Here is a 23,793-nt window from a genome sequence, read left to right on the forward strand (position 1 = left end):
TGGGAAGCTTTGGGTTCAAACTGAAGGTGATACTTCTGTTGAAGACTAGGAACACAAAGGGTTAATTGGGTCAGTGTGGATTTGTATTGGATCCTAAGCAGGCTCTTGACAGGCTGACAGAAGCAAAGAGCCAAAGGGGTTTTCTACTTTGGTGGAAGGACAACGTTTAGGGCCTGGACAGCCTTCCAGCGGTTTACCAAAGAAGGACTCTCGCTCACCTCCCAGACTTCCTACCGAGACAGTCAGAATTGTCAGTAGCAGAGATCCGGGAGATCAGAGAACTTCCAAGTATCATGAAAATAACCCTTTTGCCAGCTACGGGTTAAAAAAAAAGTATGATTTTCATTTGCCTTTCAGTAACTCAACAATTTGGGCCTGGATAGCCACTCTAACTGATGAAAGGGCTCAGGTAGCAACCAAGCCCTCTAAGACACTCAAAGAGTGGGAGTCAGGGCTTCAGGCATTACCTAATTTGCAGTAGATCCATCTCAGTAGGCTCAGATGCTCTTGGGCACACTTATTAAAAGGGACCCCAGAAATAGAGGTGGAAATCGAGGCAGGTTGATCTCTGTGAGTTCGAGGCCAGCCTGGTCTACAGAGTGAGTTTCAGGACAGCCAGGGCTACACAGAGAAACCCTGTCTCAAAAACAAAAACAAACACACAAACAAACAAAGGACCCCAGAGCCTGAAAGGATCACCTGGAAGAGGAGGCATCTGGGGAGGAACGTGATTTACGGTCCTGGAAGCTGAAGTTAGGTTGGACCAAATTCAGAGCTTCAGAGAGGATCAAGATTCTTAAAAAAAACCAGGATTCCGGGCTAGAGAGATGGCTCAGTGGCTAAGAGCACTGAGTTCAAATCCCAGCAAACATTTAGTGCCTCACAACCATCAGTACAACTATAGTATGCTCATACACATAAAATACATACATACATACATACATACATAAATCTTCTCTCTGGTGTGTCTGAAAATAGCTACAGTGTACTTACATATAATAATAAATAAATCTTTCGGCTGGAGTGAGAAGGGTTGACTGGAGTGAACGGGGTAGACAGGAGCAAGCGGGGAGGACCAGAGCGAGCAAAGGCCTTGAATTCAAATTCCCAGGAACCACATGGTGGCTCACAACCATCAGTACAGCTGCAGTGTACTCATATACATAAAATAAATAATAAATAAATAAATAAATAAATCAATCTTGGTAAGATGGCAAGTTTCTCTTTAAGATGGGAATGTTACCAATATTAAAAACAAACAGACAAACACAGGATTCCAAGTAGGGCGTGGTAACACATCCTGCAACAGCGTCTCAGACCTTCACATGGTAACACATCCTGCAACAGCTTCTCAGACCTTCCGTGGTGACACATCCTGCAACAGCGTCTCAGACCTTCCGTGGTGACACATCCTGCAACAGCTTCTCAGACCTTCATGTGGTGACACATCCTGCAACAGCTTCTCAGACCTTCCGTGGTGACACATCCTGCAACAGCGTCTCAGACCTTCACATGGTAACACATCCTGCAACAGCTTCTCAGACCTTCCGTGGTGACACATCCTACAACAGCGTCCCAGACCTTCACGTGGTGACACATCCTGCAACGGCGTCCCAGACCTTCACGTGGTGACACATCCTGCAACAGTGTCTCAGACCTTCACATGGTAACACATCCTGCAACAGGTCTCAGACCTTCACATGGTAACACATCCTGCAACAGGTCTCAGACCTTCCGTGGTGACACATCCAGCAACAGCTTCTCAGACCTTCACGTGGTGACACATCCAGCAACAGCGTCTCAGACCTTCACATGGTGACACATCCTGCAACAGCTTCTCAGACCTTCACATGGTAACACATCCTGCAACAGCGTCCCAGACCTTCACATGGTAACACATCCTGCAACACCGTCTCAGACCTTCACATGGTAACACATCCTGCAACAGCTTCTCAGACCTTCACGTGGTGACACATCCTGCAACAGGTCTCAGACCTTCCGTGGTGACACATCCTGCAACAGCTTCTCAGACCTTCACATGGTGACACATCCTGCAACAGCGTCTCAGACCTTCACGTGGTGACACATCCAGCAACAGCGTCCCAGACCTTCATGTGGTGACACATCCTGCAACAGCTTCCCAGACCTTCACACAACTGACTCCATGACGGACATTCCATTTAGGCTTTGAAACACAGAGAGCACCATCTGCTAAAACTAAAACAAATGGCTAATCTATCAAAGCCCGTCGTTCTGGGAAAGTCTCTACATGTACTAACCTAACTTTTTAGCTTCTGTAGTTCCACTTCTGCAAATGGTTAACTGAATTATGTTAACAGATACTTTTTTTTATGCTCAAAAGCTCATCATGAGAACGGCTCTGTGCTACACTGGGATCCCAAACACCCAGTTCATTCTCGGACCAGCTAATACAGACTGTCTTGTAGCTTAACTCATGTCTGAGCAGTCTTCTCCGGTGAATATTTTACACCACCTTTAATTTCAGCACTTGGTAGGCAGAGACTGGTAGATCTCTGTGAGTTCAAGGCATGCCAGGTCTACATACAAGTTCAAGGCCAGCCATGTCCCTGTCTCAAAATACTAACCAACCATGACTCTGTCTATAACTAAAGTCTAATGGCCTTCCAGGCTAGTCATAGTCCATCTATTCTGACTCATTAGCCTGGATTGCTTTAGCCTAGCCACTGATCTGCTCTGTGGTCAGTTTTCCCCGCCATGGCTGCGTAGTGGTGTGAAGCACAAGAGAACTGAGGGGCGATAGTTAGAGAACTCTCATTTTCAGAGTCATGCAAATGCACGGCTTGACACTAAAATTTCAGTCTCTTCCTTCGTCCTTTCCCCATTCTGCATTCACTTCAAGCCTTATGCTCTAAGGGAAGAGACCATCTTCTAACCATCCCCAGTGTCTGGACATGGTAGAACTCACAGTTTGAGTTCAATAAGCGTTTGTCAGTGGCTCAACCTCAAGATATGTCTCTTGGGCTGGGGGAAATGGCTTAGCGGTAAGGAGCGCTAGATGCTGTTACAGAGTTTGCTTCCTAACACTCATAGTAGGAAACTCAAACCCACCTATCTCTAATTCCAGGGGATCTGACATCTTTTTCTGGCTTCTCAGGGCAGGGACATCATCTACGTTGACACAGGCACACAAATGACTTTTTAAAACATGTCCTTGACTAAGCATGGTCATCATGTACACTCGTGATGTCTGTGTTAGGGATGCAGAGGTAGAAGAATCCTGAGTTCCGTGGCCTGATCTAATCGGATCAAACAAACAAACAAACAAACAAACAAACAAACAAACAAACAAAACCAACCCTGACAGCAGTAGAGCTAAATGCGTATCGACTATATCGACACTCTACATGCGAGGCCTAGAACAAAGAACAGGATCAATCCATTGCTTCTGACTGCCTATAAGTGCGGAGCGCGGTGATTGGCTCTCGTTTAGGTAAAAGGGTGAGCGCGGGGCCTTCTGGGTAGTCATGGCGTCATTGAATTGTAGGACTGCGGTCTGTGTGATCTGTTTGGAGAAGCCGAAATACCGTTGCCCGGCTTGCCGCGTTCCCTAGTGAGCCAGAGCGGGTACCGGGCTCGGAGGGAAGCCGGGCTGCGGGTGGGAGGCTCGTACTGCGGCCGGTGGCTGCGGGCAAGGGGTGCGTGCTGCGGCCGCTCGTACTGACCCGAGCCTGTCTTTCTTACAGTTGCTCGGTCGCCTGTTTCCAGAAGCACAAAGGTAAGACCTCCCCTCCACCTCCCCGGGCGACCGTCGCAGCCCTTGCTTCATCTTTGTATTGTACAGGCCCCATACCCCGTAGTCCCACGCCCCAGGAACCCAAAATAGAAGGATTCCCGCCAGTTCAAGGCCAGCCTGGCTACAGACTGAGATCCTGTTTCAAATAATCCAAAGCAAGTCAACCGCTTTCTTGGGAAAAGCCTTAGCTACTTTTTCGTCTTGACATTCTAGTGCAGCCCCTCACTCACTATTGCAGAAGCTGCCTTGGCAGAGGTGAATTAGCCAGCAATGATTGTCTTTAAAATAACGGCTTATTGTTTACAATAGGAGTTTTCTTTTTCTGTGTGGGTGTTTTGAGACACGTTCTTTTCCTTCTTTTTCTTTTGTTTGCTTTTCAATAAAGGATTTCTCTGTGCAGAACTGGCTGCCTTTAAACTCGCTCTGTAGACCAGGCTGGCCTCAAATTCATAGAGCTCTGCCTGCCTCTTCTTCCCAAGTGCTGTTTTATTTTGTGCTGAGACAGTATTTCAGATTCACTATATATCTTACACTACACTCAGACTCACAAAACCTATGCCTTAGCTTTCCCAGTCCTGGGATTAAAGGCGTGCGCCACCACAGCCCAGCTGAGACTGGTTCTTTTTTATGTAGTTCAGACTGGCCTACCTATCACGATCATGCTGTCTCATCCCAAATGCTAGGATTATAGGAGTGCTGACATATGCCACCAGAACTGGCTAAAATAAGTTCTTGACCTCTTGAGAAAAAAGCTGGAGCTCTGCTGTTAAGAGCTTGTTGCTTTTCCGGAGGTTCTGAGTTTGGTTCTTAGCACCTGCCTACTGTAGGCAATGTATAGGTCCATTCCCAGGGGATCTGATACCCCTCCTCCTTCAGGGGCTCTGGCTCCTTCTGGCCTTCGGAAGCACTGCACACACATGTAACATACTCATTCTCTCTGTTATTTTCTCCCTTCTCAGGCACAGACCTATCCCTGCCAAAATGCTTTCTTTCTGCCTGCTAAAGCTCTCTCCTTTAAGTCTCTGGGCTTCCTCAGGTAGACTTAGACCAGACTTTTCTCACCTTACCCATGTTTTCCAGATTATTAAACCCCTCTGATCTGGCAGTGATGACCTTCATGTCTGTATTCCTATGGTGTATAGATGTGGTACCTGAAAATGTTAATACATTGTGTTATGTTTACAGAAATCACTGTCATTAATCCTGGGGAAAGTCCCGGGAAAGTGGTGGTGGGGCACGTGACCACCTGCTCGACATTCATGAGTTCAGCCAGCTTCCTCAACCCTTCTGCCAGATTCAGAATTACTCATGGTTCTCTTTGGTGCCTCTGTCTGTCTGTCTCTGTTTTGTTGGTTTTTTTGAGACAGGGTTTCTCTGTGTAGCCCTGGCTGTCCTGGAACTCACCCTGTAGACCAGGCTGGCCTCAAACTCAGAAATCCGCCTGTCTCTGCCTCCCAAGTGCTGGGATTAAAGGCGTGCACCATCACTGCCCGGCTTTGGCCAATCTCTTAGTTTGACCTGTCTCTCCCTCTGTGTGTCTCTGCCTAGTACACATTCAGTACAGTGGGCTTGATGGGGACCTGCGGCCATGTTGGCTGGCACGAAGGGGTTGTATTTGGTTATGCCTGAAATTTATGTCCCTCTCAGAGCAGTGCAACTCTGAAGTCCATCTTGTTGAGAAGAAAACAACAGCAGCTCCTGTGAGCTCTGAGGAGAACAAAGGTGAGGTGGTTGGGTTTTTTGTTGTTGTGTTTGTTTGTTTGTTTTTTGAGACAAAGTTTCTCTGTGTCGTCCTGGAAGTCATTCTGTAGACCAGGCTAGCTGGCCTTTGCCTCCCGAGTGCTGGGATTAAAGGCGTGCACCACCACTACCTAGTGAGGTAGTCAGTTTTAAACAAGCAATCTTCAAGGGATTTCAGAGATAGTAAGTGGGAAGGGGAGGAGAGGAGGTAAGTGGACAGATGCAGGGTGTTTTGAGGAGAACAGCAGCCTCAGCAGCCCCAGTCGCAGGGTGGAGCACAGCTTGTCTGTCACAGGTGGTGCTCCCAGCATCCTGAAGCTTGGCTCTGGGGAGGGGGCCTTGGGGCCTGGGGTTAGGCCCATGTGGGAGTCTGCTTAGATTTAGAGGAGGCCTGGGCCAGCCCTCCTCTATTTCATATTTCATGCACCATGAATTCTCTGTCCATAATGCCCCCTGGGCATTGTGTATCTGCCTCGTTTGTTCCTTTCAGAGGTTCTTAAGAGTCACAGAAGAGCCAGGCCATGCATGTAGTGTGGGCATGGGCTTAGCTGCCCGGGCTGGAAGTGTGGGTATTGTGCTTGTCAGGTTTTATAGGGCCTAGTTCACAGCCATTAGCCCTAGATCATGACAAGGCCAGGTAGGGTGCTATCTGCAGACCAGACTCCTCGCCTGCAGACACAGGAAGCTTGACGCCCCGGCATGCACACGCTGAGCCCAGTCACCATTCTGCCACCTTCCCTTCATTTAGTTGTGAAACCAGAGAAGCAAGCTGTCATTTTATCTGAACACGACTGCTGGTCGTGACATGGTTGGCCTGGCTTCCTGAGGCCTGACCAGTTGTACTCTACACCCCTCAGATGATGACTCCTCTGTAGCTGATTTCCTCAACAGTGATGAGGAGGAAGACAGAGTGTCTCTGCAGAATTTAAAGAATCTAGGTGAGTCTATGCTGGGCTTGTTAACTGGTAGCCATTTTGTTTGTGCTCTAAAGGCAGTGGTGGAGCTTGGGAGGGTGGGGGACAGACTGAATCTTGTGCAGCAGCCAGCTCTGTACCCTCGGTAAGAGTCTCCCATCACTCTATACCCTCGGGTAAGAGGGACCCGACTACAGTGTCCGATCACAAGGACAAGCTATGCTTGACAGAAACGTGTTTTTCCATCGGGGCATATAAAAAACTAACAAGGGCCAGGTGGTGGTGGCGCACACCTGTAATCCCAGCACTCTGGGATGCAGAGGCAGGCGGATTTCTGAGTTCGAGGCCAGCCTGGTCTACAGAGAGAGTTCCAGGACAGCCAGGGCTACACAGAGAAACCCTGTCTCGAAAAAAACAAAACAAAACAAAATAACAATAGCCAGTTGTAATGAGTGATGTCAAGCAGTGAATGATGTAAACTTCCACATTCCAAGAAAAAAAATCCGTGCTATTGAAGAACCAGGTCACAAAAGTCTTGTTCCTTGGGAGTTTTCTCACAAGTACTGAGAATTCCCTCAATATGACTATTCTCAAGGGTGTTCTGACACCATTTCCTTTGTATAGAATGTGTTTGGCTCTCTGAGTTGTTTTGGCAGGAAGCTCGGATACACCTCAGAACTGAGGCAAAACCTCTGCTTCTGGGTGATACATTTTCTCTTCTTTCTGTTTCTTTCTTCTTTCTTTCTTTTTTTTTTATGATTTATTTTATGTATGTGAGTACACTGTAGCTGTCTTCAGACACACCAGAAGAGGGCATCAGATCCCATTACAGATGGTTGTGAGCCACCATGTGGTTGCTGGGACTTGAAGTCAGGATCTCTGGAAGACCAGTCAGTGCTCTTAACCGCTAAGCCATCTCTCCAGCCTGCCCCTTTTTGTCTTTAAAGATTTACTTTTAAATTCTGCATCTGGGTTGAGGGGGCCAGAAGGGATTGGGTTCTCTGGACCTGTAGTTAGAGGTGCTTGTGAGCCACTCAGCATGGGTGTGGGAACTGAACCCAGGCCCCCCACAAGGGCAGCCAGTGCTCTAACCACTGCGGCGTCTCCTTGGTGTATCCGCCTTGATGGGCACGGGTAGAAGTCTGAGGACAGCTTTGTCTCAGGTACTGAACTCTGGTCATCGAGGCTGGGCCGTAAGCACCTTTACCTGCTCAGCCATCTTGCCAGCTCTCCTTTTTATTTTTTTATTTTTATTTTTTTATTTTTATTTATTTATTTATTTATTTTTTTTTTGGTTTTTTGAGACAGGATTTCTCTATGTAGCCCTGGCTGTCCTGGAACTCACTCTGTAGACCAGGCTGGCCTCGAACTCAGAATTCCGCCTGCCACTGCCTCCCAAGTGCTGGGATTACAGGCGTGCACTACCGCGCCTAGCTACCTTTTTAATCTTTTAAAATGGGATTTTTCTTTGTAAAGGAGCTAGAGAGATTGCATAATTGACAGTGCTTACAGTGTAAGCTTTATGACTTGCCTTTAATCCTAGCATTAGGGAGGTGGCCACAGGAGGAGCCCTGTACCTTGTTGGCAGTCAGTCTATCTAAATTGGTAAGAGCCTCTGTCCCCCCGAGCCACCCCACCCCACCAAAGGTAAGGTGGGAGCAGAGTGATGGTGTGAACCTTGACCCCAGCACTCCCAGGGCTGCTACAGTTGAGGCCCTGTCTCCAAAAAAAAAAGCAGAGAACAGTTGCAATTGAGGAAGGAACCCAGTGTGGACCTCTGGCCTCCTCGTGTTACATAAATAGAATTTATTTATTTGAGACAGCCTCATCATAGTTCTTCCATAGTTCTGGCTGGCTAGGAATGTGCTGTGTAGACCAGGCTGGCCTCAAATTCAAGAGGTATCTGCCTGCCTCTGCCTCTCTGAGAGCTGGGATTAGGGGCTTGCTTCTTTCTAAGGTTACTATGCAGTGTGGCATGAGAGTCTTGTCTAGCTAAAGAATTGTCAGTTTGTTGGCTTCAAATCTCCCATGCCAGATGTTATGTTGGAATCCTACTGATTGTGCGGTTGGCATAATTCTACTCTTCCTTTTTTTTCTTTTTTTGGTTTTTTGGATTTGTTTTTTTTCGAGACAGGGTTTCTCTGTATAGCCCTGGCTGTCCTGGAACTCACTCTGTAGACCAGGCTGGCCTCAAACTCAGAAAATCTGCCTGCCTCTGCCTCCCAGAGTGCTGGGATTACAGGCCGCGCCACCACCGCCCGGCGCATAATTCTACTCTTAAAACTATAATTCATTTTCTTTGCTTACCTTTCTTCAGCCTCAGATCAGGCACTTTTCTAGCATCCCTTGGTTCCTTAGATTTACTGATGTTTTAGTACTGTAGTCACATTTGAGAATAGTTAACTTATGGCCTTACAGTGGTCTGTGGGAGAGACCTGTATTACCTGTCTTCAATGTTCAGTTTACAGTCCAGTTATAAAAAAGACTGGGAGCCGGGTGGTGGTGGTGCACGTCTGTAATCCCAGCACTCTGGGAGGCAGAGGCGGGTGGATTTCTGAGTTTGAGGCCAGCCTGGTCTACAAAGTGAGTTCCAGGACAGCCAGGGCTATACAGAGAAACCCTGTCTCGAAAAAATCAAATCCAAAAAACCAAAAAAAAAGAAAAAAGGACTGGGTATGGTGTTAACCCACGTTTTACGTGCATGGGTGCTTGTGTAAGTGTAGTTGTGTGCACGAGTGCTGGTGCCAAGAACCCAGAGGAGTCGGAGCCCCTGCAGTGGAAGAAGAGGCGGTTGTAGGCTAGTATGAGGTCTTAACTGTTGAGGGCTCTCTCCAGCCCACTCATGCACATTTTTATGGCACTGCTGCTTTGGTCCCTCGTAAGAATGCTGGGGGGTTGCCCTGACCTTTTGGGGTTTGGAGCTGAGGTAGTGCAAAGGGTTGGATGAAGACCAGAAGACTGATGACCTCTGGCTTTGTAACGCTAACTGTACTGGATGCTGCAGCTGAGGCCTCTGGAGACTTAATACTAGCTTATTCTATGGCTGAAAATCGATGACAACCTTTTTATCTCTCTGCTTTATCTTTATAAATGTCTGTTTTATTAAATGCTGGAGACTTAACTCTTGCTGTTTTTTTGCTAAAACCTTAACTCTTTATTCCTGTACTATGCTAAGAACTTTTTTTTTGGGGGGGGGGTGTTTTTTTTTCTTCGAGACAGGGTTTCTCTGTGTAGCCCTGGCTGTCCTGGAACTCACTCTGTAGACCAGGCTGGCCTCGAACTCAGAAATCCACCTGCCTCTGCCTCTGCCTCCCAAGTGCTGGGATTACAGGTGTGTGCCACCACTGCCCGACTTATTCTTAATTCTGACTGTATTACATCTTTCTAGAAAAACAACTAAAACCATCTTTTAAAACTTTCTTCCTAAAATTATTTGAATCAAATAATTTTTTCTATAGAATTATTAATTCATCTAAATAGCATTAATTCGTGAACGTTCATCTTTATGTTGATCTGCAGGAAGTGTGCATAGGGTGGGCTAATGCCCAGGAATCCTTAGGCTATGTAATAGTGGCAGGAAAGGCATATCAGCTGCAGGAAGCAATCCTGGGGTGAAGTCTCTTGAGGCCTTGATTCTCTGAACTTACACATCACAGACCATGCAGATGGTGGACCTCCTTTAGGAAGGTCACCTTTCCTAGATGGCTTCTCAGATAAGAATTCTGTTATTGGTGCTAATCTCACTGCGCGCGCACACATAATGGTGGAAATATAACTCCTTTCTAGTTGATTACCCTAGAAACATGTAGCTTTCAGACACTGCCACAGGTCCCCTTGAACTTAAAGCTGGTATTGATCTTTAAGGCGAATCAGAGACTTTAAGAAGCTTACTGCTCAACCCGCACCTGAGGCAGCTGATGCTGAGCCTGGATCAGGGCGACGACAAAGCGAGGCTCATGAGAGCATGCATGCAGGAGCCCCTGTTTGTGGAGTTTGCAGACTGCTGCTTAAGGATCGTGGAGCCGTCCCAGAACAGGGATTCTTAGCTCAAGCTGCCGGCGGCTGCCATCATAGCACATGTGGGCCTTCTCCAGCACGTGGCTTGCTGCATAGCCTTCATGGAGAAGAAACTTGTAGCCCTGGAGTGATGGCTCTGCAGTTAAGAGCATTGACTGCTTCTTCCAGAGAACCCCAATTTTCAGCACCCACTTGACTACTTACAACTGTAATTACAGTTTCAGAGGATCTGACACCCTGTTCTGGCCTCCAGGTACTATATTCGTGTGGCACACAGCCATATGTACAGGAAAAAAACTTACATAAAATACTTAAAAACAAAAAGTTGGTTATTTGTATTTATATGGTGGATCTAAATTTTATTTCTTGTACAGTTCAGAGTTACATCATAAATATCAAGTGTATCCATTTGAATTAAAAACTGATAGTGTTATTAAATTTAAGGCGTGATTCTCTTGACCCTGTATTGTTCATTGTTCTTGGTAACATTAAATAAATCAGTTTATTAAATATTATTGTTCCCTTAATGAAATATATGCAAGTTTTCCCCTAGCCAAAGTTCTAGAGCCAACTTTAGGGTCACCTGGCCCTTGTAAAGTGCTTGCAGATGGCCCAGTACCCATCTTGGTGTAGTGACAGCATTCTGAATGGACAGCTACATCTGATGAGCCTGAGCCTGAAGACAGTGAGCTGGAATGTTGTGGCCCCAATCCTGGCTTGGTACCCAGCACCCTAGATCTTGCCAGTGCTGAGGCCACAGTCCTGGAAGGCTGGCACTCTGGCCATGAAGCCCTGGTTCAGGCTGGAATTTGTTTGCACGTGCAGTTGGAGTCGCTGTGGGAATAGCTTGGCACTTGCTTGTGGGATCAGATGTCTTTGGCAAGGCAGCTGGCAGGAAAGGCCTTGTGGAAACAAAGGCACTAAAGATCACTCAGGCAGGTGGGGGTAGAAGAATCACACTTAGACTGGCCTGTGTCTTTCTAGCAGAATCTGATTAAAGCCAGTAACACTAGAGGCTGAAGGGTCAGGGCAGATGTCAGCATACTGAAGTGGAGACTTCCTGCAGTGAAACTTTATCGAGCCCTAGGAAGAAAGAGATGCATCCTTTGAGTGGCAGGGCTCAGATAAATATAGGAATAAAATCTCACACTCATTCATCGTGAGCCAGGAAATACTAGGAGTCTTGCAACTAGTTAGAGCTGTAAGATCAGAACACTTCTGTTTACCCCTGTCAATTTCAGGGAGAGTCTATACATATTATATAGCATCTTGTTGATTGCATTTCCTATGGTCCCTTGTACTGGGTTAAGTACTAACCCAGGCTCACAGAGGAGAAAATGGAAGTTCTGAGATGATGTGGCATCACTGAGGTGATCCAGGGAAGTGGCTGAGCTGAGGCCAGCTGTGAGGCTCTGCTTTCAAGTGGACAGGCTCCACAACATAAAGGACTGGGCATACATTTGCTGTTCTTCATTGAGAGTGACAACCAGGAACCAAATGATGCAGTCTGAGAAACTGCCAAATGCAGTGTCATTTGAGGTAACATAGCCACACTCATTTCTCCCAAGTGGGACTCATTGTGTCCTACCTAGGTTAACCGTGCTCTCTAATCCTCACACACTGCTTGTGTCCATCTGGTAGAGGACCCAGGGCTGAGCTAACATGCCTAACTGAGGAGCTCACACTGTGGGGCAGAGCCAAACCTTCAAAGGCAAACTGTTTGGAAGTGGTTTTAAAACTGGAGGCTATCGCTTCTCGGCCTATTGGCCAAGATCAAGTGTAAGACTGAAGAGCTCTCTAGAGTCCTGGTCATTAGTTGAAACAGCGGCAGTAACGCACGCCTGTAGTTTTTGGCTTACCCAGCAGGGTGAGGGAGTCTTGTGCTGCTCCAACTTTGTTCCCTGTCTTTCTCAATGAAGAGCTTGGAGCTGTGGGAAGGACTGCCATGAGATCACAGAACGAGAACATACCTGGGGCAGTGCTCTGATGGATGTAATACCAGCCTGGTCTTGTTGTGGTGTCTGGACTTTGTTGCTGGGGCTGCCTGAGGGAAGCCGAAGGCAGGCGTGGGCCACCAGCTTCCTCTGAAAGCCACGTACACCATCAGCTGAGTTGGCCAGCACCAGTCCCAGGGGCCAGAGGTGGATTATTGCTCCCAGGAACCTGGTATGTGCTGGGGACAGTGAAGAATGCAGGGCACCAGGAGCCTGAGGCATGGGTTTCTCCTCCATACCATCCAGTTCTTTAGAGGCAAGACAGGCCATTCTGATCTTAAAGAGAGAACATTCCTTTATAGCTTTAGGTTGTCCAGCCCTCTTCCTAAGAGAATTTACTTTTGCATCCATTTATTTGACATAGAGGCATACCGCAGTGGACATGTGGAAATCAGAGGACAACTTGTGTGTCCTGGGGATTGAACTTGGGTAGTTAGGATTTAGCTCTCTAATAAAAATAAAATAGCTGGGTATGGTGGCACACACCTTTAGCCCCAACACCCAGGAGACAGAAACAGACAGATCTCTGAGTTCGAGCCTAGCCTGTTCTACATTCCAGGACAGCCAGATCTATACAGAGAAACCCTGTCTCAAAAAGCAAAACAAAATCAAACATGCCATTTGTTTTGAGTGTACTTATGTGTGTGGCTGTGAACATGCCAGGGGACACTCGTGAAGGTCGGAGACAGCTGCTGGGGGCTCGGTGCCTACCACAAGGGCCCCTGGGTTGAACTCAGGCGGGATGGGCTTGGCAGTAAGCACATTTCCTGGCTGAGACATATTACTAGATCTTTCTAGCAGATAGAAACTCAAGGCCTTTGGCCGAGGTGCCCTGAACTAGAGCGGCTCCATGCGGCAGGACAGAAACCGCAGCTCCTTGGGCAGTTTGTTCTTGAGTGCATATGCACTCAGCCCATCTGGTCATACAGAGATGGACACAAGGCTGAGGCTGGTGGCCTGCCAGCACGGCCTACACCACAGCGGCAGAGACCGTCCCTCTCGGGCCAGTCAGAATCCCAGTCTTCAAGTACTGCCCAGCCTGGCCCTGGTCATACTCACTCTCCACTTATGCCAGGCATGCTTGATGACTGTGGCAGCTCTGTGTAACCTTTTGATGTGTTTCCGAGTTAACCAGGACCGGAAAGCTAAGGAGACAGAAGAGACATCAGAACCATCGTTAGAACTATTAGTCATGTGGCCACCACCAGAGTGAAAGTATGAAATTTGTTCTTCCAGTGATACACTTTGTCAATACAAAAGTCATTCTTGAGGGGCTGGAAAGATGGCTCAGTGGTTCTTGCAGAACACCCAGATTTGGTTCCCAGAACCCACATGGTGGTTTACAATCTCTTGACTCCAATTCCAAAAGATCTGATTCCCTCTTTTGGCCTCCAAGGACATGCATATGGTAACACATACACAGACACACACACGAGTAAATCTTAATGTAACCCTGCCTACAGTCTTGCAGATGCCCACCCACTCCCACTGAAGGGCTGCTGGGAGCTCTAATTGCTGAGGGCCCACCTCAGACTCAGACCTCAGCAGTGCCAAGGAAGAAGAGGGATCTGGGTTATCTGTGCCTTTAAAGCTTCGTTTGTATGGATTTGTAGCTTTGTGGTATAGCACTTGTCTAGCTTGATTGAAACTCTGGGTTTGACTTGTGGCATCACAAAGACAAATTACATTTTCTTTCTTTCTTTCTTTCTTTTTTTTTGAGACAAGGACTCATACATAGCCCAGGCTGGCATCAAACTTGAGATCTTCCCATCTCATTCCCAATGCTGGCTCACAGGTATACCATGCTTGGCCTTTATGAGCTTTCACCCGTCATATGGAATCAGCCCCACCCACCTGCCTGGATGAGCATGGCAGCCCGCCTCTGTTTCTCCTGCTTCTGGAGCCGGTGTCGCCTCCAGCCACACTGGATGCATCGGGCACACTGCTCCAGCATCTGGGCACGCCCACGTTCCAGAAGCTCTAGCTGAGAAGGGGAACCCATCAGGTGAGGTGCTTGCCTCTCCTCTCCCTGAGGAGGGCCTGCACTTGCAGCTGGCACCCATAATTCATCCCCCAGCCAGTTTACCATGGAGTCAGTCATGAAAATCTTTGTCCTGCCACAGTACAGTGGGATTTGTGTGGTCTTAGCTGGGTCACTGGGAGTGGCTGCTGTCTGAATCAAAGCTGGCAACGCACGGAGAATGTCCAGCAGGAGAGGTTGCAGTGTGGCCTCCTTGGCACACAGAGGCTGTTCTGGGGGTAGGAGAAAGGCCCCATCAGTCCCTGCTTCCCCGCATGCTCTGTAGCTGAAGAAACTGACTGAACTCTCTACAGCTCTTTAAGCCTCTTTCTTGCAGTTCTAGTCATTTCTTCCTTTGCCCCTCTCTTGTGGGTAGAGGTAGCTCTGGTGTCCCCCGGAATCCTGGCTATTTGGGAGTGTCCTGAAGCTTCCCTAGACAGGCTGGCAAAGGGAGCTGGATGCCTGGCCCCTCCCGCAGCCCCCACCCCTTACCCCTTCTAGTCAGTCAGGAAGAACACACCCCGCTGTGCCATAGTCCTCCCAGACTTGCAGGGCTGCCTCTCCTGTGGAAGGATTTACCTGAGGGCTCTGACCACAGTTAGCTGCCTAGTGCCTCTCTGGAGACAGAGGCTACCAAAGCAGATGCTGGAGACGAGAGATGAGAGACATCTTCAAAATGGACCAGCGCCCAGAGGGGCTTGGAAGACAGACAGGAGAGCAAACCATGGAGAGAGGAGAGAGAAAGGAAGGGAAAGGAAACATGACACAACTCCCAAGAAGAGGAGAACTCACTGATGGGGCACAGAAGAGCATGGGGAGTGGGGGGCAGATGTAGTTGGCTAAGATTTGTCCTTGTGTCTGTCCCTCCACCTGTCCTTAACATTTCCACATTCCTAGTTATGGACAGCTACACTGCCAGACAACTCATAGTCACAGGCTAGACTTTTGCCCAAGTGCCTTAAACACATCTCCCTTTGATGCCTCCTGGGACCTGGAGCTCAGGCCGTGTGGCCGGTCCAGGTTCTCTACGCTGTTCTTCCACTGACGAGGGCGGCTGGCCTCCGTCTGTCTGCCTCTGTATCTGTATGGACTCATGCCTACCAACGCTGACCAGCTTTGTCCACTTGTTACTCAGCTGCCCACAGCTCTGGCTTCTCCACTTGGACAGCTCCACAGCCTCACTCCCAGGACCTTCCCCAAGGCCCCTAGAGCAGAGGAAAGCATGAGGCGGATAGAACACTGGCTGTCCCCACGAATGGAACCCCATCTACCCAGACATAAAGTCCATGTTTGTTTTTTCCAAGAAAGGGTCTCTCTGTGTTGTCCTGGCTGTCCTGGAACTCTCTCTGTAGATCATACTGGCCTCCAACTCTTAGATATCTGCCTACCTCTGCCTCTCAGTGCTGGGATTAATGGTGTGTCCCAGCCCTCACTGCCCGGCTTCTCAGCCCATGTTTCTTGACTAGGGCCCACCTGGCACCCCATCCTTCCTTACTACTGCTGTGTGGAATTGCTCATATCTTCTGTTCTGTCTCATGCCTGGAAGCTTTTGTTCAGATTACCTTTGTCATGTGCAGTGTTGTCACGTGGCTAACCCAGCTTATCCCCTCATACTACTTCCCCAATAAGCTCTCCCATGTCCACCTCTCCGTGACACCAGAGGAAGCTCTCTACCTGTCTACACTGTTGTCAACTGGGGTTTATTGTCCACATTATTCCAGCAACTATCAGTCTCTGAACCCTCACCCCCAGGTCGCACAGGTAAGTCCTCAGTAACCTAGGACTAAACAAATGACAAAAAAAGGGCCCCACTCACCAGAGGACTCTTTGGCAGGACCCATGCCCTTGAGGCCAGAGGATGTGCGAGGTTGGAGCCTTCTCAGCAGTTTATATCTTTCTATGAAGTTCTGGTGAGAGACCCTAGAAGCCAAAGCAGGCAAACAGAGAATGACTTTGTCAGCCAGGTCCCTAACTGGGACTCAACACCAGCGTGCCCTGACTCTCACCCCTGGATGAGTGGAGGAGGTTATGTTCTAGAGATGCCCAGGGTCACTCAGTGGGAAGCCTGCAGATACCATTTAAAATGGTGGCGCACGCCTTTAATCCCAGCACTTGGGAGGCAGAGGCAGGTGGATTTCTGAGTTCAAGGCCAGCCTGGTCTCTACAGAGTGAGTTCCAGGACAGCCAAGGCTACACAGAGAAACCCTGTCTTGAAAAACAAAACAAACAAACAAACAAAAAAATAGTGAGTTTGTGGCTTGGCAGATAAAAATGCCTGTTGTCAAACCTTACAACCTGAGTACCATCCTGAAGACCCATACAATGGAGAGAGAACTGTGCTAGGTCCTCTGTGACTTCCATGTGCTGGGGCATGCCTCCCTGCTGGCAGTGGGGTGCTCACACCCACTGAGGACAGGCAGCGTATACCTGCACAGTTCTTAAAACTCTACTGAGGCTTGTCTCTGAAATGTCTGAAATGTGACAAAACCACAGGAGAATTCCTGACTCTCACTTCCTTTTTCCTTCACACTCCAGCTCTGGCCTCCCCCAGACTAACCCATTTTGGTAAACTGTCCTGATTCAACCATCTGCCTCAGAAAACAGCAGGTTCTTTCTACAGCCTGGAAACTGACTACTCCCTGAGCCCACCCTGAGTCTGAAGAAGCCTTCAGTTCTCTTCACTGTCAGCTCTATCCCAGTCTGGCCTATAGCTAATCCTGCCTCCTAGGTACTAGCAACAGCCCCCTCACTCGGCCCCCCTCATCGATCCTAACCCTGCACCTGACCTCCAGTGAGCAGACAATATAAGATACTGCCACTCCCTTCTCAGACCAACAGCCTCCAGAGCACACAGGGCAACTGTCACAGCTTTGCATGGCCTGCTGTGTCTGGCTCCATTTCTCCTGCAGTCCCAGTTGCTGCTTCTCTGTGGCCTAGTCCCTTGGTGTCTCACTTCCGGACAGCATTATGGCTGTCCTCTGTTCCAAGTTCCCCCAGGCTGGCCCTTTCCTTTTCTCTGGACCCGCACTGAACCAGCCCATGGATTTTCCTTGCATGCCAGCAACAAGTTCTCTTTCCCAGCACTAGTTGTACCTGCACTTGTGTGTGTGTGAGTGTGCACGTATGCGTGCTTGCACATGTGGACGCTTTACTTTGACAATGGAAAGTCTTTATCTCTCATCTCTCTCTCTCTCTCTCTTGAGATAGAGTTTCTTATTGAACATGGAGCTCACTGACTAACCAGACTGGCTGAAATTCTGTGCCATCTCTCAATGCTGAGGTGACAATGATTGTTGCAATTTCTAGCGTTTAATTAACATGGATGCTGGAGACCCAGATTTAGGCCCTGGCAAGCCCCTCCCCCACTGAGCCGATTCCCAGACCCTTTTAAAATGTATTTTTGTTTATTTATTTATTTATTTTGAGACAGGGTTCCTCTGTGTAGCCCTGGCTGTCCTGGAACTCACTTTGTAGACTAGGATGGCCTTACACTCAGAAATTTGCCTGGCTCTGCCTCCCGAATGATGGGATCAAAGGTGTGTGCCACCACTGCCTGGCGGTTTATTAGTTTTTTAAAAAAATTTACTTTGAAATTAAAAAAAAAATGTCTATGAGAGTTTTGCCTATATATAGGCATATATATATGTCTGTGTACCATGTGCATGCCTGGTGACTGTAGAGGCCAGAGGAAGGCTTCAGATGCCCCGGAACTGGAGTTAATAGATGGTTGTTAGTTGCTATGTGCTTGCTGGGAATTGAACGCTAGTCTTTCTGGAGAGCAGCCAGTGCGCTTAACCCTGAACCATCTCTCTAGCCCCAGAACCTTAAAAAAATATTTGTTTTTAATCTATTTAATTATGTGTGTGTCTCGAGTGAGTGGGTGTGTGTGTGTGTGCCTGTAAGTGCAGGCACCCATGAAGGCCTGAGGGGTTGGATCATCCTGGAGTTGGACTTACAGCAGTTGTGATGTGCCCTGGGGGGGCTGCTGGGAACTAAACTTGGGTCCTCTACAAGAATGTAGCATTTACTCTGAACTTCGGAGCCATCGATCTCTCTAGCACCCACCCAGCCCTTTTGTTGACGTTTGAATCATTCTTAGGTGATTCTCTAGGATCTCACTGTAGCTCAGCCTCAAACTCTACACAGCCCAGGCCCACCTCACTGTTGGTCTTCCTACCTCACTGTCTGCAGTGCTGGGTGTGTGCTACTGTGTCTGGCTCATACTTAATTTTCTTGTTTCCATAGGAATGTAGGCCCTATGAGGGCCGAGATTACACAATGAATAACTGAGTAAAGGTGCCATCCCTTGCCTTCCAGGTGAACTGCCACAGCCCTGCCATTCTCCTAATCCCCACCTCCCTCTGCCTGGCCCAAGTTCTGAGTGCCACCAGGCTTTGGCCCTGCAGCAATGTGGCTTACTTACCGGATGGGAAAGCCAGCAGCACTGATGTGAATGGTCTCCACAAGGCCACAGGCCTCTAACTGGTTCAGGACCTATAACGGTGGGGAAAGAAAGCAAGTACCTACAGGCCAGAAATGTCATTTCTTCTACGTATCTCTGGTCCTGACCTTTAATGATAGGCAGAATTGGCTGATGGAGATGTCTATCTTTGGGGGATCATGAGACACCGAGAGGGCCTGACAATCTCCCTGCTAGAAGAGGTCCTGGTGGAGCTGCAAAGGTCCTGTCTGGTACATGCTCCTCATATAGCTAAGGCTCGCAAAAACATACAGGCTTGGCTCTGTGTCTTACCACCCCAGGGTTGTTCAAAATACAGAACTGCCTATTCTCTTCCTGCATCAGAGTTGCTCAAGCAAAGAAGTTTGTGTTGTGAAGATTCTTATGTGATTTGAACCCAAACTCTACCATTTAGCAGGTGACTGTGGGACATTCTTCAGTGCTGTCCACAACTCACATATCATCTATATTCCCTCAGAGCCCGAAACTCTGAGGAATGATTTTATGTAGGCTGGAAATTGAGAGTCACAGTCCAGAGATAGCCATATTTCATGGACTGTATGGACGTTGAACAAATCACAAAACACCCATTGCCCTGAACAGTTTTTCAAGTCTCTTGTCAGGTATAGACTAGGAGAGCAGGGAGCGAGATGCTCTAGTGTCCCCACGTGCCACCTTGGTCAGGCTTTGTTGGAGTATACAGAACATCCAGACACTCATAACTGCCCTGCCAGAGCAGGGAGATAAGCCCTCATTATCGGCCCAGTGCAAGAGACTGCCAGTGACCACCCCATCTGGAGACGCTCTCCTCTTTATTCTTGGTGCTAGGTAGCTGTAGCTCAGGGTTAGTTACCTCTTCTTGGAGGAAAGTCTGGGGCTGACTCTGGCTGTTGGGCTTGATGCAACGAATGTAGTGGGGTGTTGTATTATGTAGGACCTGTAGGAGCTGTTCCAGTGAGGCCTGAAGACACAGAAATCTGGGGTTAGGCAGGACTGGGGCAGCTCGGGGGCATAAGCTGGATGCTGGTGTGAGTATGCTGTGTCTTTGGAGGCTCCCCAGTATTGAGATCAGGCTCACATATAACCTGGGGACTACCGGAAATTTTTAAAGAACGTGTGCGAAGCACATGGTATCCACCCCTTACTTCTCACCCTCTGTCTAGGGATGCTTCTGGACTGGTGCCTCTTACTGACTGAGCCGCTAGTCTGGGGCTTTTCCCTCTCCTCTCTGCCCTAGGATTATTTCCCTGCAGAGCCGCTTCACACCACCCCTGATGTTCCATTATTAAGCCTGTCCTATGTGCCAGTGGAATGTGACTCATTGTTGGGCATCGTGAGCTTAGCTCAATGCCCTCTGCTGAGCTGTTCGCACAGGTTTCCTGAGAGCGGAACATCCTGCAGCTCAGCTTGATTTCTGTTTTCCCGCCTGGTGTGGTAGGGACTTCCCAGGTGCCTGATCTATGGCTATGATTGTTTTTTTCTGGCCTCAAGTATATATATTGCTGGTTCCTCAGTAAAGCTTTGGCATTCTCCTTACAGAATGACCCGAAGTCTGTGTCTTCTGTCCATCCCCCAGGCCTACGCCTGATACCTGGTACCGTGGTAGTGTGGACGCTGTCACTCATTGCTTATGTCACAGCTCTGCCTAATGACACACATGCTGTGCAGGTACAGTCGGTAGTGTCTGAGGCTCTGGCCGTAGCATGCTCATCAGACAATAAACCTGGGTTTCCCAGGGGGCCATAGGAGATGAGAGTAACGTAGGGCTAACATCTGAACAGGAACAAATTTAAAAAAGGGACAGGATGGGTGAAAAAGCTGTTGAAGGACAGTGTTCAAGAGACCCCAGGAAGGTAAGCAGCTCAAACAAGTTTCACACATTATCACATGTCCAGATAATATCAAGGGAAGTGGTAGTCTGGTCCAGCCAAGCGCAGGTTTTGAACAGGGCACAGCGCCATATGAAGTGTCTCTCCTATGACTGCCCCATCAGCAGAGGCTGAGAGCCCCCCTTGTACCTCATCCTCATACCCGGTGATATCTTGTCTGTTCATGAAGCATAAACTTGATGGGACAGGGATTATTTCTGCATGGCACATCACTGCTCCCCAGTGAACAGCCCTAGTTTTGAGGAGCACTCAATAGACACTGTATTGAGCACTTCCTGTCAGCATCACCAGACACACCTTGAACTTGGACACCACCGTCAATGCAGGAGCCCTGCTCTGGCCACACAGCTCCTCCTGGGTCTTCTCTTCAGGGTTGGCAGGAAACAGCATTCTGAGCAGGGGGTCTTGGGATTGCTGCAGGAGCCCAGTCAGCTCAGGGGGAACAGGGTCCTGTTGGAAAGGGAAAGGGTGGCAGAGAGGTGAGCCGCTGCCTAGTGCCTCCCTGGGTACAGGGCTTCTTGGGCGGGCAGGCTGGAATCCTTGCCCAACAAGACTGGGCCTGTGATCAGGAAGAGCCATGTGTAACATGGAGCACTTCAAGGCAGGCCAGGGTGGGTTAGCACAGATCCTAGGCGGTTTTGAGGAGAGAGAGGCTGCCCTACAGGAACTACTCTGTCCGTGCAGCAGCGACTCAGTTGTCTCACCTGGGAGCTCTGTGCTGTGGCCCAGGCTCACCTTATTCTTCTCCACCAGGCCCGCGGTGTGGTACCGGACAGGGCCTGCGAAGTGCACAACCACGAAGCTGGGCTCCCGGCTGAGCTTGTTATGGCCCAGGCAGGGCCTGCCTGCCAGCGAGCTCTCGATGCGCGTCTGTAGTTGTGCTGCGCTGCTCGGCCGATTAAGGCGGCATTCCTGTGGGAAGGGAGTGGGCAGTCACCTCAGTGACGAGGTCTTCCTCAGTGTCTGGACCCATGGTAGCAGAGTCTATCAAGCATTAGAGCAGCTCCAGGGGAAAGCACGGGGATTGTCTACTTATTTGTAGACAGGGGAGAGAGACGGCAAAAGAGCACACAAAATAATCACCCGGGCACCAGAAAAGCCCAGAGCTCTGTTGCCCGGCCCTCTGGCTTCCCGGGTGGCCTTACCTCATTGATGAGGGAGCAGATGCTGACGGGGCTCCCTTCGAGGAGCTCTAAGCAGGTCTGGTTGTCCTGGTACGTGACAAATGACCACTGCAGGCCCTCAGCCTCGTACTCCTCCTAGGAGCAGGGGTGGGGAAGCGAGTCTCAGAACAGCATTAAGGAACAAGAGTATATTAAAACAGTTTCTTACACACAGTTATCATTTATCAATTAATACAACAAGGAACAAAGGTGCCTCCAGAAGGATGGCCCGCCTTGCCCTGTCCCTCACCTGCTGGGCCCTGAGGTAGTGAGCCACGAAGTGCTGCTGTAGCTTCTCGTTGGCATAGTTGATGCACAACTGTTCCAGACTGTTGTTAGGAAATGACTCAAACCCATACACATCGAGCAGACCTGGGAAGAGAGGAGAGAACCATGGGCTACCACATGGTGGTAGAGATGACGACCACAGGCGCCCAAGTGGCTGCACCGGTGCTGAGGCCTCAGTCAGGCTTAGGATGAGGTTGAGTGATGATAGTCTCCTGCTCCCACAACCCACCTACGTAGGTTCCAGGACCTCTTCCTGTGCCCCATACTACATCAGAGCAAGCAGAAAGCCACAAATCTCAGTGATGGGCAGCCCAGGTATTAGCCCACTTCCAAGTCTAAATCCTCTGGCCCCAACAGGGTCCCCTTGATACTGGGTCCTGTTTTTGTGTGATACCAGGGAACGTTCTCTTTAGTGACCTTGTTCAGAGGACCTTATCTCATCAGCCTAGCTCATGGCCCTCTTTAAACAAACTGTGTTGGCATCTCTAGGCTTTAATTTTTCCCTATTTGACTCACCCAACCCAAAGTTACAACAATGTTGCCCTCAACTGTACCTTCCTGGGACTAGAAGAAAAGAAACATTAGGGATAAGACATAAACTGGTCTAAGAGCCACAGACGTGTCATATGTGGGCAATTAAACATAGAAATATCACCAAACTCCTGGATGGACGGATGGAAGGAAGGAAGGAAGGAAGGAAGGAAGGAAGGGAGGAAGGAAGGATGAATGGATAGATGGATAGATGGATGGGGACACAAGCAAAGAGAGGGAAGGAGCTGCTCACGGGCACCCAGGTCACCCAGGGACCCTTCCTCCACCCCGGGCCCAATGGCTTGTTTCTGGAGGGTTCCCGCAGGGTGAGCCCTGCTACCTATGAAGGCAGTCCATGAGCTGGAGTCTGCACAGATGCTGCTGTTGATCACAGACACCAGCCAGTCGAATAGCCTGTTGGTGGGAAAGAATAGATGTGTTAAAACTGACCTCCCAGGAAGGGTACCTGCCACATGCTAAAAGGCCCAGAGTTCTGAACCTACCACACCAAAGGCCCAATCCTCTTGTTTCTGGCTTATGCAATCTTGACCTATTGCAGAGGCAGGTTCTGGGCATATATTTCTAGGTATACACAAATCTAACCTGTTCTAGCAAGACAGGACAGCTAAGCTCTTGGGTCAGGCAGGGTATAGGTCTGCATCAGTCACACGACCCATCACCAGCTAATACCGTGACTAGAAGATATTGGCAGGTCCCAGTTGTGTTTGTAATAAGCTGAGTATACTGAATTCCCCTGAAAAATCCTGCACATTGCCTTCCCTTACCCCCATTTTGGAAAAAGGGCCTACATAAAGACTCTGGTATGGAACTAGCAACCCCTACTGCAGCCTAAAACGTGCTTAGAGGTGGTCACTATGCCTTAGTTTCTCTTTAAGTAATTACTCTCCAACTGGTTTAAATCAGAACTTTTTTTTTTTTTTTTTTTGGCAAGCGGTTCAAACATTCACACAATATACTAAAATGAGTGGACTCATGTAACATG

General features: G+C 48.8%; 2 protein-coding genes across 2 annotated transcripts in view; one reads left to right on the forward strand and one right to left on the reverse strand.

Annotated features, from left to right (window-relative positions):
* Nucleotides 1-3,490: 3,490 nt before the first annotated feature.
* Znhit3 (zinc finger HIT-type containing 3) lies at nucleotides 3,491-10,905 on the forward strand. Its single transcript, XM_052196702.1, has 5 exons — nucleotides 3,491-3,592; nucleotides 3,726-3,757; nucleotides 5,423-5,497; nucleotides 6,373-6,453; nucleotides 10,294-10,905. The coding sequence occupies exons 1-5, from the start codon at nucleotides 3,507-3,509 to the stop codon at nucleotides 10,473-10,475; spliced, it is 456 nt and encodes a 151-aa protein (XP_052052662.1). The 5' UTR covers nucleotides 3,491-3,506; the 3' UTR covers nucleotides 10,476-10,905.
* Myo19 (myosin XIX) overlaps nucleotides 10,772-23,793 on the reverse strand; it is a 30,736-nt gene continuing 17,714 nt past the window's right edge. The window contains 13 exon segments of the mRNA XM_052196691.1: nucleotides 10,772-11,529; nucleotides 12,417-12,716; nucleotides 13,500-13,585; nucleotides 14,295-14,424; nucleotides 14,527-14,693; nucleotides 16,277-16,380; nucleotides 18,884-18,954; nucleotides 19,773-19,880; nucleotides 21,106-21,258; nucleotides 21,544-21,720; nucleotides 21,954-22,067; nucleotides 22,222-22,343; nucleotides 23,131-23,204. Of these exon segments, the coding sequence (XP_052052651.1) occupies nucleotides 11,407-11,529; nucleotides 12,417-12,716; nucleotides 13,500-13,585; nucleotides 14,295-14,424; nucleotides 14,527-14,693; nucleotides 16,277-16,380; nucleotides 18,884-18,954; nucleotides 19,773-19,880; nucleotides 21,106-21,258; nucleotides 21,544-21,720; nucleotides 21,954-22,067; nucleotides 22,222-22,343; nucleotides 23,131-23,204 (1,729 nt within the window). The 3' untranslated portion in view covers nucleotides 10,772-11,406.

This window comes from Apodemus sylvaticus, chromosome 10 (genome assembly GCF_947179515.1).
Source record: "Apodemus sylvaticus chromosome 10, mApoSyl1.1, whole genome shotgun sequence".
NCBI classification, from domain to species: domain Eukaryota; kingdom Metazoa; phylum Chordata; class Mammalia; order Rodentia; family Muridae; genus Apodemus; species Apodemus sylvaticus.

Excerpts from the sequence above, each read along its gene's own strand:
- Znhit3 (XM_052196702.1), top strand. The coding sequence starts at position 3,507 with ATGGCGTCATTGAATTGTAGGACTGCGGTCTGTGTGATCTGTTTGGAG. Across the intron at positions 5,498-6,372 it reads GAGCTCTGAGGAGAACAAAG|ATGATGACTCCTCTGTAGCT; the intron begins GTGAGGTGGTTG and ends TACACCCCTCAG. Across the intron at positions 6,454-10,293 it reads GCAGAATTTAAAGAATCTAG|GCGAATCAGAGACTTTAAGA; the intron begins GTGAGTCTATGC and ends TTGATCTTTAAG.